Source organism: Giraffa tippelskirchi, chromosome 14 (genome assembly GCF_054371585.1).
Source record: "Giraffa tippelskirchi isolate mGirTip1 chromosome 14, T2T-mGirTip1v1.2.pri, whole genome shotgun sequence".
NCBI classification, from domain to species: Eukaryota; Metazoa; Chordata; class Mammalia; order Artiodactyla; family Giraffidae; genus Giraffa; species Giraffa tippelskirchi.
In genome coordinates, this window is record NC_137288.1 from 59927491 (window position 1) to 59942307 (window position 14817).

The 14817-nt window shown below is 52.5% G+C and overlaps 1 protein-coding gene across 9 annotated transcripts in view; it reads left to right on the forward strand.

Moving 5' to 3' along the window:
• The window catches only part of CTIF (cap binding complex dependent translation initiation factor), a 314944-nt gene that overhangs the window by 105557 nt on the left and 194570 nt on the right, over positions 1-14817 (forward strand). For all 9 annotated transcript variants that reach the window (XR_014075152.1, XR_014075153.1, XM_081563483.1 and 6 more), the window contains 3 exons: positions 2198-2271; positions 3342-3446; positions 9060-9135. Coding sequence is in view for 7 of the 9 variants with exons in the window: in XM_081563483.1 (XP_081419609.1) it covers positions 2198-2271; positions 3342-3446; positions 9060-9135 (255 nt within the window). In the remaining 2 variants the exon portion in view is untranslated. The remainder of the gene's footprint in view (positions 1-2197; positions 2272-3341; positions 3447-9059; positions 9136-14817) is intronic.

Consider the following 14817-nt stretch of genomic DNA (forward strand, 5'->3'; position numbering starts at 1 on the left):
CTCTCTGTTTGTGGGCTTTATTTCTGTAGTCGCATATTGTTTTAGTTTGTTTATTCTCACTGTTGTGTCATATTCCAGTACGTGAACACACCACAACTAATTTGTCTGTGTCGGCTGTTGCTAGGCATTCCAGTGGTTTCCAGTTGGTAGCTATTATGAATGAGGCAGTGCTGTGCCTCTGTGCTGTAAATGACTGCTGAACGTCTGTGCACATTTCGGCTGTGTTTGTACCTGGGAGTGGGACCCTGGGTTATAAAGCGTGCACACGGTCAGCTTCAGTAGAGGTGGAAGTATTGTTTTTAAAGAGTGTGCTGATGGAAAGTAGACCGTGGGAGTCATGATGTTACTGAGCCAAACTTGGGTCTGCTTGCCTATACACAGTAAAACCAGTGTGCTGGCTCTGGGTCATGATGAAGCGAAGTGAAGTGAAGTGAAAGTCATGCAGTCATGTCCAACTCTTTGTGACCCCATGGACTATATAGCTATAGAGTCCATGGAATTCTCCAGGCCAGAATACTGGAGTGGGTAGCCTTTCCCTTTTCCAGGGGGTCTTCCCAACCCAGGGATCAAACCCAGGTCTCCCACGTTGCAGGTGGATTCTTTACCAGCTGAGCCACAAGGGAAGCCCAAGAATACCAGAGCGGGTAGCCTATCCCTTCTCCAGGGGTTCTTCCCAACCCAGGAATCAAACTGGGGTCTCCTGCATTACAGGTTGGTTCTTTACCAACTGAGCTATCAGGGAAGCAAAGTGGTGAAGCAGAGTGCAGCGTTTATTATGGTTGCCAAGCAAGGAGTCCAGGAGAGCTAGTGCTTAAAAGTCCCAACGTCCCCACAGGCTTTCAGGGAAAGGATTTTAAAGACAGGGTGAGGGATGGGGGTTGTGGGGTGTGTGATCAGCTCAAAGACATTCTTCTGATTGGTTGGTGGTGAGGTAATTGGGCATCAACATCACTGGCCTTCTGGTTCCAGCCCATCTGGAATCTACATGCTTGTGGTCAACATGCAGTTAACATCTTCCACCTGGTGGGGGTTAAGTGTCTGCAAAGCCGCTCAAAGGACATGATTCAGAATATTATCTATAGACCTTGAGGAAGAACTAAAGGTCCTAGCCCTTTTTTAATGGCTAAACTATTATTATTTTATCTTGCTTGACTTTTCTTTTGTTTCTGCATTTTCTCATTTACCTGATTAAATTTACTCTTTGGAACTTGGGAAAGGCCTAGGAGGCTGAAGTCTTTCTGCAGACAAGAGGCAGGTGGAGGAACGTATGAGGGGGTTGGGTCTGTTCTGGGAAGGCCCCATAGGGTCCTTCTCCGTTTCAAAGAGGGATGGTGGCATCTGGAGTGAAGACAGGGAATTGGCGAACTTGTGGCAGAGATCATCAGCCAAGGGGCAGATCGCAGAAGCTGGGTCATATCTGTGGGATGAATCACCTAGGGAACATTGGAGGATAAAGACCAGAGCGTTAGAAAAGTTCCTTTGCTGGAATTGTTGGTTTGTGGGGGCTTCTTGGGCTTCCCTAGTGGCTCAGCAGTAAAGAATCTGCTTACGATCAAGGAGATGCGGGTTCAATCCCTTGGTCAAGAAGATCCTCCAGAGAAGAAAATGGCAACCCACTCCAGTATTCTTGCTTGGAGAATCCCATGGACAGAGGAGCCTGGTGGGCTACAAGCCTGGGGTCGCTAGAGTCAGACACGACTGGAGCAACTAAACCACCACCACCTTGGGGGATTCTTGATGCCGCCTGATTTCAGGGTGTGGAGCTTAATTCCAAAGGAAGTCAGCCTCCCAGCAGACCTTCCTGCATGCCTGGCTCCACAGAGTCCCTGCCTGGGGAGATGCCCCACCGTCAGACTGGCAGTGCTGGAGGCAGCTCACCAGTGCAGAGGCTTTGAGGAGAGAGCCACAGGCTGGCACGGCAGAGCCCTGGGGTGCCCTGCACCCGACCACACAGCTCTGCCAGACACTGTCGAAGTGAGGGCCTGCGCCTGGGGGAGGCCAGGGCCCCCTGACTCACACACGCTGCGTATACCCGCCGGGACCCTTCAGCGGCCCCCTCCCGTGTCCAAGCTGCTCAGGGTGACCCACCGAAGGGGACAGGGCTCTGCCACCCTCTCTGGGATCGGGCCTTCTGCCCGCTTGTTCCGTGTCCTGGCCAGGCAAATAACACCCCCCTTTCATCCTCTGTGTCTTCCAGAATGGCAGCAAAGACACCTCTCTGGACATGCTGGGCACAGATATCTGGGCTGCCAACACCTTCGATTCCTTCAGGTGAGCTCCTCTTCCTCTTGCTGTGTGTGTGGCTCCAGCTGGGACCCCAGCTTCCTGGTCCTTAATCCCTGAGGGGCCCTTTGGGGGCCCAGTTCATATAGAGAGTTCATTGCCCTAGAAGTGGAGGGGGGTGAAGTAAGAGGATGAGGCTGGAGGAAGGTGGTGAGAGAGAGAAGGAAGGAGACGGCTGGGGTGGGGTCCAAGGGAAGGAGAGGAGGAGGCGACAAGAGAAAATAGAAAGTAAGAAAGGGAAAGAAAGACAGATGCCTCCAGTCCGACCCCAGGGAGGAAGGGGGTGGGGATCCTGGGGAGGTGGGAGGACGGAGGAGAAGGGTGCCTGGTGCACGTTAGACAAGCTGGGGTGGGGCAGGGGCTGCTGCAGAGAGAGGTCCGGAGAAAAGGAAGGATTGTCAGTGCTTCCAGCTCTGGGAGGTTTCTGATGGGCCATGCTGCAAGGGCAGGCGTTGGCCAGACTTCCTGAGGACGTGGGGTCAGTGCCCCTGAAGGGTTTGCTGATGAGCACCTGTCATGGTATCCGCTCCTTTTGGGAGTGACAGCCTCAGGCCACGGATGGCCCTTTAGCTCAGCTGTGCCCCTGGCCCCGGAGCTGGTCCACTCTGGCTGTGCTCCAGGTGCACCCGGGCTCCAGCCTGCTCGGCATGGAAGCGCCACTGGTCTCCTGAGACCAGTACTCGGGGGACTTGGCCCCCTGCCTCCCCACTGACAGACTCAACCCCAGACTTTCCGGTGTCTCAGGGGGACCACTGAGAGCGGGGGTCAGGCCCACAGTTGTGTGTTTTATAGGCATCCATTATCACAGAGCGGGGTTAAAGAAGGGGAAGGCTTCGTAGGCAGGCCCCTGCCCTGTGGTCCGTGAGCACAGGGCTGACGTGCCAGGCTCCATTCCGAGTGAGAGGTCCCTGCCTGGCCCTGCCCGTGGCCGGTGGGCACCTCCCCTTCCTGCCCACCCCTTTCTGAGCTGCTTCCCTGCCTGGCACCTCCCCCAGGGTGTCCCCCGGAGCGTCTCATCTCCATCACTAACGGGACTCATCCCCTTTCTCGCCCTCTAGTGGTGCCACCTGGGACCTGCAGCCTGAAAAGCTGGACTTCACCCAGTTCCACCGGAAGCTTCGACACACGCCCAAGCAGCCCCTGCCACACATTGACCGAGAAGGGTAAGCGGCAGCCAGGGGCCCTCACAGAGCGGCCAGTGCAGCGGGGGACAGCCGTGTCCCTCTGGGAGCTGGGGGGGGGGGGGGCTTTCCCTGGCAGGCTGATGCCCAGAGAGGCTCACTGGCGGGTTCACTGGCCTCTCCCTGGAACCCCCCCTGACCCTTCACTGCCCAGTCTCGAGCCATACTGCCTGCTCCCTTTCCTGACCTCTCACAGTGACCCTGCTTGGCCGTGGTCCAGCACAGCGGGTGAGACCCACTGATGGGAAAGGAGATTGATGGGTCCACCCCCAGGGTCTCAGGTTTGGGAGGTCCAGGGGGTGGGGCCCGAGGGGTTCGCATGCCTAACGAGTCCACAGGAAATGCTGCTGCTGCTCCCCCAGGGGCCCCGCTCTAAGAACCACTGGGGTCCCTGTTGCTTTTACTTGGCTGTCTCCTTCTTTACTTAGTTCATGCATCAGTGTTTACTGGACTCTTTGCGACCCCATGGACTACAGCACGCCAGGCTTCCCTGTCCATCACCAACTCCCATAGCTTGCTCAGACTTATGTCCATTGAGTCGTGATGCTGACTTACAAAATTCACACAACATAATATTAACCATTTGAAGGTGTTCAACTCAGTGGTATTTAATACGCTGATAGTGCTGTGTAACCACCACCTCTCTCTAGTTCCCAAACAAGATGGTAATCCTATGTTTGAACTTTCTGAGGAAGAGCTAAACTGTTTTCCACAGCAGCTGAATATTTCACGTTGCCAGCAGCAATACGCAGGGGATCCGATTTGTCCACATCCTCACCAACACTTGCTCTTTTCCATTTTTTTAAGTCTACTCATGGCTTTTTATTTTTCCCTTCCAGTCCTTACCCATCCACCCTTGTCTCCCTGTCACTTCAGATCTAAATATAACTGACATTCTGGGCTACACTCCTGCATCTCACCTGTCCCGCCGCTAACTCTGCCCACCCTACCCACCCCCAGTGGGCACCCCCTCCTGGCAGTGGTCTCGCTAAAGTGTCAGTGACACGCCCTGGGAGGGAGATGCTCGCATCCTTATTTCAGAGATGAAACGCAGCTCAGAGATGCACAGTAACCTGCCCAGGAACTGAACCGTGATTTAAGCCCCTCTGACACCATCCAGTGCTCAGGATCAAGGATACCAGAGTATCCTTGAATCGGCTCGATCCCCTTAAAATTTTATGTAAAGTGACATGCATGTGCATATTTTGGGGGGCAGAGGCCCAGCACTCGTATCAGGCTTTCCCAGGGGACCCCTTCTTCTCACCTGTCCTGCCCCTGCTTGTGTGGGTTCTATACGAACTTTGGAGATGATTTTTTGGGGAGGAGAGAGGAAAGGCCCTTGAACGCGGAGGCATCCTGTTAGGAGGAGATAGTGCCAAGCAGAGACCCAACCGCGGGGCTCCCTCAGCCCTGCCTCACTCATGCCCCGTCCATCCGCTACCCGCTCACCATCCCCTCCGCCCTCCTCCTCAGCACCGCTGGGGCCAGTTTCCTCCTGAGCTGCTGGACTGCACAGGGCTGAGCCCTCCAGGCTTCTGAGTTTAGGAAAGCTGACCTTTGCTCACGTCAAGTTCAGGAGCTGATTTTCTGCAGAAGTGATGCTCCCGCCTGCCCTGAAGTGGGGGCCGGTTGGAGCTTGCAGTGTGCCTTGGGAAAGGAAAGAGCACTTTGCACTTCTGAAGCCTGGTCACAAGGCTGGCTGGGTCCCCAAATGGTGAGGAACACACACAGTATACAATACGGTCCCTTCCCAGAACTATTTTTATCCACTCTACTGTTAAAAGGAGACATGAGCCCATTAATAATTGAGACTGTGCATACACACTCAGAGTACACAGTATAAACTAAGGGCCAGGTGCGAGTTAAATAAAGGAAATGCAGAGCAGGGCAGAGAAGCCAGCAGTGGAGCAGGGGTGATGCACAGTCTGGGGAAGGCTTCCAAGAGAGGTGGTGTTTCCCTGGGAAGTGCCCATCTCTCCTCTTTCCCCTGGGAGCACATGGATGGTGAAAAACCACTGGGGAAACTGAGGCCCAGAGGACAGAAGTGATGAGACCGCCTCATGTACTGGGGGTGTCTAGTGGGGATCAAGTGGCGAAGTCAGGTTTCCCGAAGGTGTCTATTCAGTTCATGCAGATTAACATCCTAGCGAAATACCATTTGGCAGCAGTGACAAATGACTATCCAGGAAGAGAAAGGTTCCCCTTGTGCTGAAGGCCCTTGTCCCTTCTGGATCTGGAGGAACCGGCCACACCCACTCATCACCAGGCTTACTCACTGGGAGGAGCCGCCCAGATTTGCTGACAATCTCCCCAACCCCTCACCAGGCACCTGTGTGTGTGTGTGTGTGTGTGTGTGTGTGTGTGTGTGTGCGCGCGCGCGCGCGCGCACGCGCATGCACGCTCTCAGTCCACACCCACTCATCACCAGGCTTACTCACTGGGAGGAGCCGTCCAGATTTGCTGACAATCTCCCCAACCCCTCACCAGGCACCTGGGGTGTGTGTGTGTGTGTGTGTGTGTGTGTGTGTGTGTGTGCGCGCGCGCATGCACGCTCTCAGTCATGTCTGACTCTCTACAGCCCCGTGGACTGTAGCCCACCAGGCTTCTCTGTCCATGGGATTTCCCAGGCAAGAATACTGGAGTGAGTTGCCATTCCTCCTCCAGGGGATCTTCCCGACTCAGGGAGTGAACCCGCGTCTCTTGGGTCTCCTGCATTGGCAGGCAGATTCTTTACCACTGACTCTCGGGCCAAATCCCATCCCTCTTGGGTTGCTAGGGAGTTTGGGTGCAGCGCCCTGTGGCCACCTTGTGGCCGAGCCAGCAGCCGTGTTTCCCCCTTAGGGTCTGGCAGTACTGGGGATGCACTTGACATGCCCAGCCTCTGCAGCAGTCCTTGGAAATAGGGTACCAGCCGGTTGCCAAGGCTTCCCGCAGCCCGCGTTTCCATGGAGGGACAGAAATCAGAGAAGGCTGTTGCCTTGGAAACCCTGTTGGCAGCAGTGACTCAGCTGGTCTGTAGCCACCTTAAGACCTCCTCCAACCTGCCGGCCCTGCAGGGAGTTCTGAGCCCCAGACCCGGCAGGGCCTAGGGAGACAGCTGTTCTCCCTCCCGACTGGACCCTAGAGGGTGCTGAGGTGAGAATAAAAGGCCCAGCCAAGCTAGGCAGGTGTCTGAGGGCGACTGGAGTCAGAGGTGCAGTCCCTACGCACGTGACCTGGGGGAGGGGGGTCAGCCATTCCCCGCCGGCCAGAGTTCCCGGTTCCCTCCTTCCCCGCTGCCAGGGACTCAGAGGGAGCACACACGACTGCGAGTAATCGGCGCCTTCGCCGGCCAGCCTGTTTCTACCAAGCAGATTTGTTAGCTGAGAGGGATGTTTCCAGACCTCTCTCCAGCTCTGCAGTCCTGCACCATCTTCACCAGGGTGGGGCCAGAAGGGGCAAAAAAGTCCCCTTACACCTCCCTCCCACCCCAGCTGCGCCGGCCAGATCCCGCGCTGTGCTTCCAGAGCGGGCCCTGCAATTCCTCTTGCCCCTTGGCCCCGCCCTGGCCCCCCACCCACCTCCTGCTAGAACCCGGACCTCCTTGCTGGCTGCACACGGTGTTTCGCTCCAGGCCTCTGCCTAGGAAGTTCTCCCAGATGCTCTGCTGGGCCAGCTCCCCTCCCACCTCCTCTCCCTCCGCCCCCAGCCGCTCTGGGTGCTGCTCCTCTGAGCCCTGCCGCGCCCACCCTGCTCCTCCTGCCGGCCTGTGACCCCGAGAGCCCAGCCCGAGACAGAGCCCCCAAGGACAGAAGCATGTGTTGATGGGGGCGTCGATCATATACCCTGCCCCGTCCCCCCGACCTCCCCCAAGCCCTGCTGGGTGTTGCAGCCACCCCTGGTTTCTCTTCCTTGGGGATCCAGGGCTCCTCTGTCCGTAGGACTTTGATAACACGTATCTCGTGCTGCCCCCTGCTGGTGCTCAGGCTCGGCTCCCTGTTAGTCCGAGTCCTGTTACTCCTTGGCCAAGAGCTGTGAGCTGTCTGAGGGCAGGAACCCTGTGGGATTTATTTTCCATAACCCCAAGAAAAGTTGGCAGATCCCAAAACACGAAAGATGCTGCGAAAATATTTGATCAAATAAACTGATTACTCTGAAATTTGAGAATTGCATTAACTGCAGCTGGAAAATGCTGCACCAGCCCATTGGGCAGCTCTTGCCACACCTGGGCTAATAATAATATGTTTTGCTGATGGCTCAGTAGTAGTGAAGAATCCTCCTGCCGAGGCAAAAGAGGTGGGTTCGATCCCCGGGTGGGGAAGATCTCCTAGAGAAGGAAATGGCAACCCACTCCACTATTCTTACCTGGGAAATCCCATGGACAGAGGAGCCTGGTTGGGCTACAGTCTACCAGGTTGCAAAGAGTCAGACACGGCTTAGTGACAAAATAACAGCAGTAGTAGTAACTAATACTTACTAGGCTCTGAGCATACACCAATCCCATTCTAACTGCTTGCTGCCCATCATCTAAACTCAACACAGCTTCAGGAGGTAAGAACTATTATTATCTTCACTTCAAAGGATGAGAAACTTTCAGAAAAATTGAGTAACTTGCATGAGGCTGTGTTGGCTCTAGAATCTGTGCGGTTGTTAGTCACTGCGCTGCTGCTCAGCCCCAGTAACGATAATAACAATGACAGTAATAGTGGTAGCAGTATTCCTAGTAGCACTAGTATTTTTACCTTGTTATTTTATTATAATTTTACTTAATCATTGCCTGTATTTACTGTTACAATATATTCTCTACATGTACATTTATAATAGTGTTCACTGTATGCTGGACACAGTTCTAAGCACTTCAGTTTATTGACTAATTTAATCCTCCAACTGCCGTATGATGTTAGGCTCTAGTAATTATCCCCATTTTACTAATGAGAAAACGTAGGTACAGAGACAGAGAGTGACTTGTGCAGCATCACCCAGTTAGTAAGCGATGCCGCTGGGGCTCCAACTCCTGGAGTCCGGTTCCAGAGTCTACACCTTTAAATATGGGGAAGACGTGGACTTTTGCCAGTGAATCCGGACCACAGACGTGCAGGCAAAACGGGATTGCTGGGCTGGCCCAGAGGCAGACCCAGGGGGAGGAAGCCCACTGGGGATCTGTGTGACCTCAAGAAAGTTGCTCGGTCTCTCTGTTCACTTACTTTCCCTTTGGTGTAACTGGGCAGGATGATGGGCTTTGCAGGATCTGGGATACACCTTGGGGCGTTCATTGGCAAGGAGTTCAGCATCTGTGTCTGGAAAGATGGAGCGGAACTCTGGTACCCTTCACCTCCCTGGGGGTGGGACTTCATGTTAGTGCCTCCACTCCACCCCCAGGCCCCACATTCTTGTCTGCATCGAGTCCTTTGTCCTCAAGGAAGGTCTGTGTCCCCAGGCCTGAGGGAGGAGGGTGCTGTTTCCTCCAGGTGGGACAGGCTGATTCTGCAGCCTTAAGAATGGCAGGACCAGGTCTCTCCTGATCATCTCTGCTCTTCCTACTTGCTGGGCTGGGACATGATGCTTGAACGAGCTTTCAATGTCCTTTCAATGCCATTATTATCTTTTCTGGCCCAGGTGTGGAAAAGGGAAGCTGGAAGATGGGGATGGAATTAACCTGAATGACATCGAGAAGGTCCTCCCAGCCTGGCAGGTAGGTGCAGGGGCAGCGTCTCGAACAACAGCTCTCCCTCTGCCCTCAGCCTGGACAGGGCCTGAACATGACCGCTGGCCCCTGGCTCTTGCAGGGTATAGCTGGATGTACTGCAATGGTAGGTGGGCCGGGGCAGGTACCCTCCTTGGTACAGAGTGTCCCATGGTGATGTGTGTGTGGCAGCCTGCGCTCAGATGCTGGGGGAGGATGGATGAAATGGCCGGTGCCCTGCAGCCCAGCAAACTGGGAAGTTTTTGTCCCTTGACCTGAAACCTCTGAGGTGAGGCAAACTGCAGTGTTCTGGTGGAACTGTCAGGGCTGCTTCGGTTTCCAATGTGGTCAGGGCTATTTTTAGGCCTCTGAAGAGTGAAATTGTCCTACCAGCCTCCAGATGTCTGCTGCACTTGCTGATTTTGTCATTGATTGGACTCGTTTTCCTGAATGGGGCCAGGCTCCGGAACAAAAGGATTTACTCAGCACAGAGACAGTGAATCCAGGTCCCTAGAGGCTTCTGGTGCTGGGCTTTGGGCAGACGCAGTAGGAATGTAGCTGCTTCTGGGAAGGAGGCAAGATGTCCTGCTGAGAAGAGGAGGAGCTTGGTGACCGAGCTCCACGGTGACCTGCCACACACTCACCACGTCACCCTTTCCTTCTCTCTTCTGAGTCGCTCTTGCTGTGTCACCCGCATCCATTCCTCTCTTCCCTCTCCCTTTGGTTCTTTCCCGCTTGGTTGTTGAGTGTTTATGGGTCTATTAATGGGAGACGATAGAATATATAGTCAAGGCCTCAGCAGTCTGACTAGGATGTGACTTGGGCTAGTTTTTCGTTGTGTTTGTATCAGTTCAGTTCAGTTCGGTTGCTCAGTCATATCCGACTCTTTGCGACCCCATGGACTCCAGCACGCCAGGCTTCCCTGTCCATCACCAACTCACCAACTCCCAGAGTTTACTCAAACTCATGTCCATTGAGTCAGTGATGCCATCCAACCATCTCATCCTCTGTCGTCCCCTTCTCCTCCTGCTTTCAATCATTCCCAGCATCAGGGTATTTTCAAATCACTCGGGAGTTTATTGAGCTTCTTGGATCTGTAGGTTCATAGCATTCATCAAATTTGGAAACATTTCAACCATTATTCTCCTTACTTCCAGTGGAACCCACCCACCCCCTGTAATTCCAACTATATGCATGGTATGCTTCTTCATATTTTCCCGTGGCTCACCAAAACTCTGCTTATTTTTTTTAAAATGTGTCAGGCTATTTTAAATTTGTTTGTTTATGGCTGTGCTAGGTCTTCACTGTGGTGAAAGCACAGGCTTTCTCTAGTTATGGCAAGTGGTGGCCGCTCTCTAGCTGTGGTGCATAAGCTCAATAGTTGCTGCACATGGGGTCTAGAGCACGGGCCCAGTAGAGTCGGGGCGCATGGGTTTAGTTACCCACCCCCCCCAGCATGTGAGATCTTCCTGGACCAGGGGTTGGACCCATGTCCCCTGCGTTGGCAGATGGATTCTTAACCACTGGACCAACAGAGAAGTCGTCCACGTATTTTTTAGTCTTTTTCTCTGTTTCATTTTGGAGAGTTTCTATTGCTATGTCTTCAAGTTCGCTAAGTTTTTCTTGTAGTGTCTAATCTACTGTTAATCCTGTCCTGTGTGTTTTTCATCTCAGACATTATATGGGTCATCTCTAGAAGTTCGGTGTGGATTTTCTTGTGTTTAGCGTCTATTTCTGTCCTCTCTTCATGCTCCTGCTCTCTTGTATCTTCTTGGGCATACGGAATATTTGATTGTAGCTGTTTTAATATCCTCTACTAAGTCTGCCATCCATGATGTTTCACAGTCTGTTTCTGTTAATTGATTTTTCTCTTGAGTATGGAACATATTTTTCCTTAGATACACGATATTAGGAATTTCACATTGTTGGGTGTTGGACATTATTATTATTTATTTGTTAAAATATTTTGAACTTTATTCCAGAATACAGTTCAGTAGAATAGAGTTCGATCCTTTAAAGGCTTACTTTCTAAGCTTCGTTAGGTGCGAAACCTTTAAAGCAGATTTTGCCCTACTGCTCAGTCAGTAGTCTTCTGAAGGCAACGCTTGGTGCCTTATGTCCTAGGAGGTATTTCCACCGTGTTGGCTGGGAATACAGCCTACTTCCAGCCATGTCTGATCTTAGGGGATTACTCCATCAATTCACTGCAGGTAACTTTTCACCAGCCCTGGAAGTTTCCTCACACGCCTGTAAAATTTGTGCTTAGCTAAAGACTCAAGTGCCTGCAATTTCTGGATTTTGAAGTCTGTCCCCTTAACTTGTTGAGAGCCTGGGACTCTGTTTGGACTCCTCCCTGCCTAGTAGACTGGAAACTCACCGGGCACCAGACTGGGGCACACATAGAGTCACCTCATTATAAGAGAAAGTGTGGTGACTTTATGGTGGAGAAACCTGTCAGGCTCCAGCCTGACCAGGAGATCAGAGTCAGCATCATTAGTGTGGGATGGGTGGACACCTTGTGCCCCTGACGTGCTGCACAGAGAAAGCCCAGCATCATTTCTGGGGTTCTCCTGCCAAGAAAATACAACCTGAGTCTGGTCCTGAGGAACCAGATAGAAGGGCCATCCTTTGAAACTGCTTGGATATGAAAGACGGAGAAAGACTGAGGGGTCTTCAAGAGTAGAGGGAATTGAAGCGGCAGACACCAAAATGCAATATGCGTTCCTTTCTGAGATCCTGGACCAAAAAGAAATAGATACCTTGTTGGACAGCAGAAGAATGTGAATTGGGGTCTGTGACAGTACTGTTTCTTAGACAGAAGTGTCCTGACTTAGGGGGCTATATGACTATTAGATGGATGAGTGTCCTTGTTTCTGAGAAACACTCACTATGATATTTGAGGGATGTGTGACCTCATGTCTGCAATGTCCTCGAATGGTTTAGAAAAAAATGAGTCATGATGAGTATGTGGATCCACAGATGGAGGGAGCAGCGGACGTGGTACAGTCTCAGCAGTCAGGGAGTCCGAGTGAGGAGGATGGGGATGGGGTGGGGATCGTCCGTGTACTGTTTTTGCTCAGCCTCAGACTGAGTCACTTTCCTATGTTTGAAAGAGAACTAATTAGTAGGGCCTAGGACACAGAGTATCTGCTAATGAAATACCCTCTGTACTAATGAAATGTACTCTGGCGGATCCGTACTCAATTCTCATGGTTAATATAAAGCTAACTTTGGTGCCAAAGACAAAAGGTAAAATACTCAGAAATCGCTGCTTTATCAGTCTCTTCCTAAATACTTACAGTGCCCGCTATTGATAGAAAAAATACATTTTCAAGACACTGATGTAGGTGAGGAGCGCTCCCTGCCCTGGGAGAAGTGTTGACCCCTCAGTGGCCTTTGAGCCAGAGGCCTGGGGCATCCTGGAAGCTACAGGTGTGACCGTACCTCCTGTTGGGGGACTGTTTCCCAGCTCCTTGGAGAGCGGAGTAGAGGGCCTCGCAGTCCTGCTAGAACAGAGAGGAGAGCTGGGCCCTTACTTGGGGAGGGGGAGGTGCAGCGGATGCAGAGGTGAAGGGCTTGGTGTCTGGATCTCATGGAATCCTGGCCACGCACTGAGTAGCCAAGGAGTCGGGTAGTTCCTTGCCCTGCTCTGCCTGTCTCCTCCTGTGTAAAATAGGATAACGAGAGTGGACCTCCTAGGGTTGAGCACGTGAATTCACAGGAAGCTCTGAGAGCACTGCCTGGGACGTAGGAGGGGCTCCCTCTGCTGGCGGACAGGCTGTGGCCCCGCTTTGTTAGGAGGTGGAGAGGGAAGAATTGCCTGTCTCCCCCCGCCCTGCCACAACGCGTGCATTTGTCCTGAGTGGCCTGCTGTGGAGAGCCGACACATTGCCTCAGAGGTCATGAGACTCACTTTTGAAGTGTCCGCCACAGACGTGCCGCATGACCTTTCCTCCGTGGGCCTTGGTTTACTCACCAATAAAATGACGCAGTTGGATTAGATCAGAGGTTTGCAAATTATAAAGCTCTGGGGTTTTCCAGAGCTGTCTCAGGGGCACTGCTGGTCGGTGGAGTGGGGCAGCTGAAGAAGCAGGCTGCGGAGGACCCCCGCTCAGCCCCACCCAGAACGGCTCTGCCTGTGTCTCTAAGCCAGTCTTCTGTGAATGGTTTCATTAGAAGAAATGGCTCCCTACTAAGCAGATTTTAAAAATCATCAGACCAAGGTCTCGCTCAAGTTTCATATCCTAGGGTTTACCCTCTCAGGAACAATCCATCAGCAAGCATTCTTGGTCTCCAGGGCCTTATGGGACATAAGCTCTTAGAGGTGCCGGGGTGGAGGTCGTCACCTCTCGTCTCCATTGCGAGTCAGGATCCACACAGTGGATGGGCTTCAGTTCAGTCGCTCAGTCGTGTCTGACTCTTTGCCACCCCATGAATTGCAGGCCTCCCTGCCTATCACCAACTCCCGGAGTTTACCCAAACCATGTCCATCGAGTCAGTGATGCCATCCAACCATCTCATCCTCTGTCGTCCCCTTCTCCTCCTGCCCCCAATCCTACCCAGCATTAGGGTATTTTCCAATGAGTCAACTCTTCACATAGATACTCGCAACTTACCTACACCACACACAGACACACACACACACACACCCCACACACCACAACTTACCTACACCCCACACACACACACAGACACACACACACACATATACACACACCATACACACACACACATCACCCACACCACACACCACAACTTACCTACACCACATAGACACACACACACATCACCCACACCACACACCACACACCACAACTTACCTACACCACACACAGACACACATACACACATCCCACACACCACAACTTACCTACACCACACACACACCATACGCCACACACATCAGCCACACCACACACCACAACTTACCTACACCACACACACACACACACACCATACACATCAGCCACACCACACACCACAACTTACCTACACCACACACACACACACACACACCATACGCCACACACATCACCCACACCACACACCACAACTTACCTACACCACACACACACACACACACACACACACACACCATACACATCACCCACACCACACACAATTTACCTACACCACACACACACACACACACCATACACCACACACATCACCCACACCACACAACCCTGAACCTGCTTTGCCTCCAGGAAACCACCAACAGTTAAATCTCTGAGCGGCTTTCTGGGTCTTACCCTAGATCCACTGTATTAGTTATCTTTTGAAAGCGAAAGTGTTAGTCGGTCAGTCGTATCCAACTCTTTGTCATCCCATGGACTGTAGACCAGTAGGCTCCTTTGTTCATGGAATTCTCCAGTCAAGTATACTGGAATGGGCTGTCATTCTCTTCTCCAGGGGATCTTCCCAATCCAGGGATTGAACTGGGGTCTCCTGCATTGCAGGCAGGTTCTTTACCATTTGAGTCACTAGCGAAGCCAAGTTATCTACTGCTGTGTAATCAGTTCAGTTCAGTCGCTCAGTCATGTCTGACTCTTTGCTACCTCATGGACTGCATGCAGCATGCCAGGCTTCCCTTTCCATCACCAACTACTGGAGCTTACTCAAACTCATGTCCATAGAGTCGGTGATGCCATCCAACCATCTCATCCTGTGTTGTCCCCTTCTCCTCCTGCC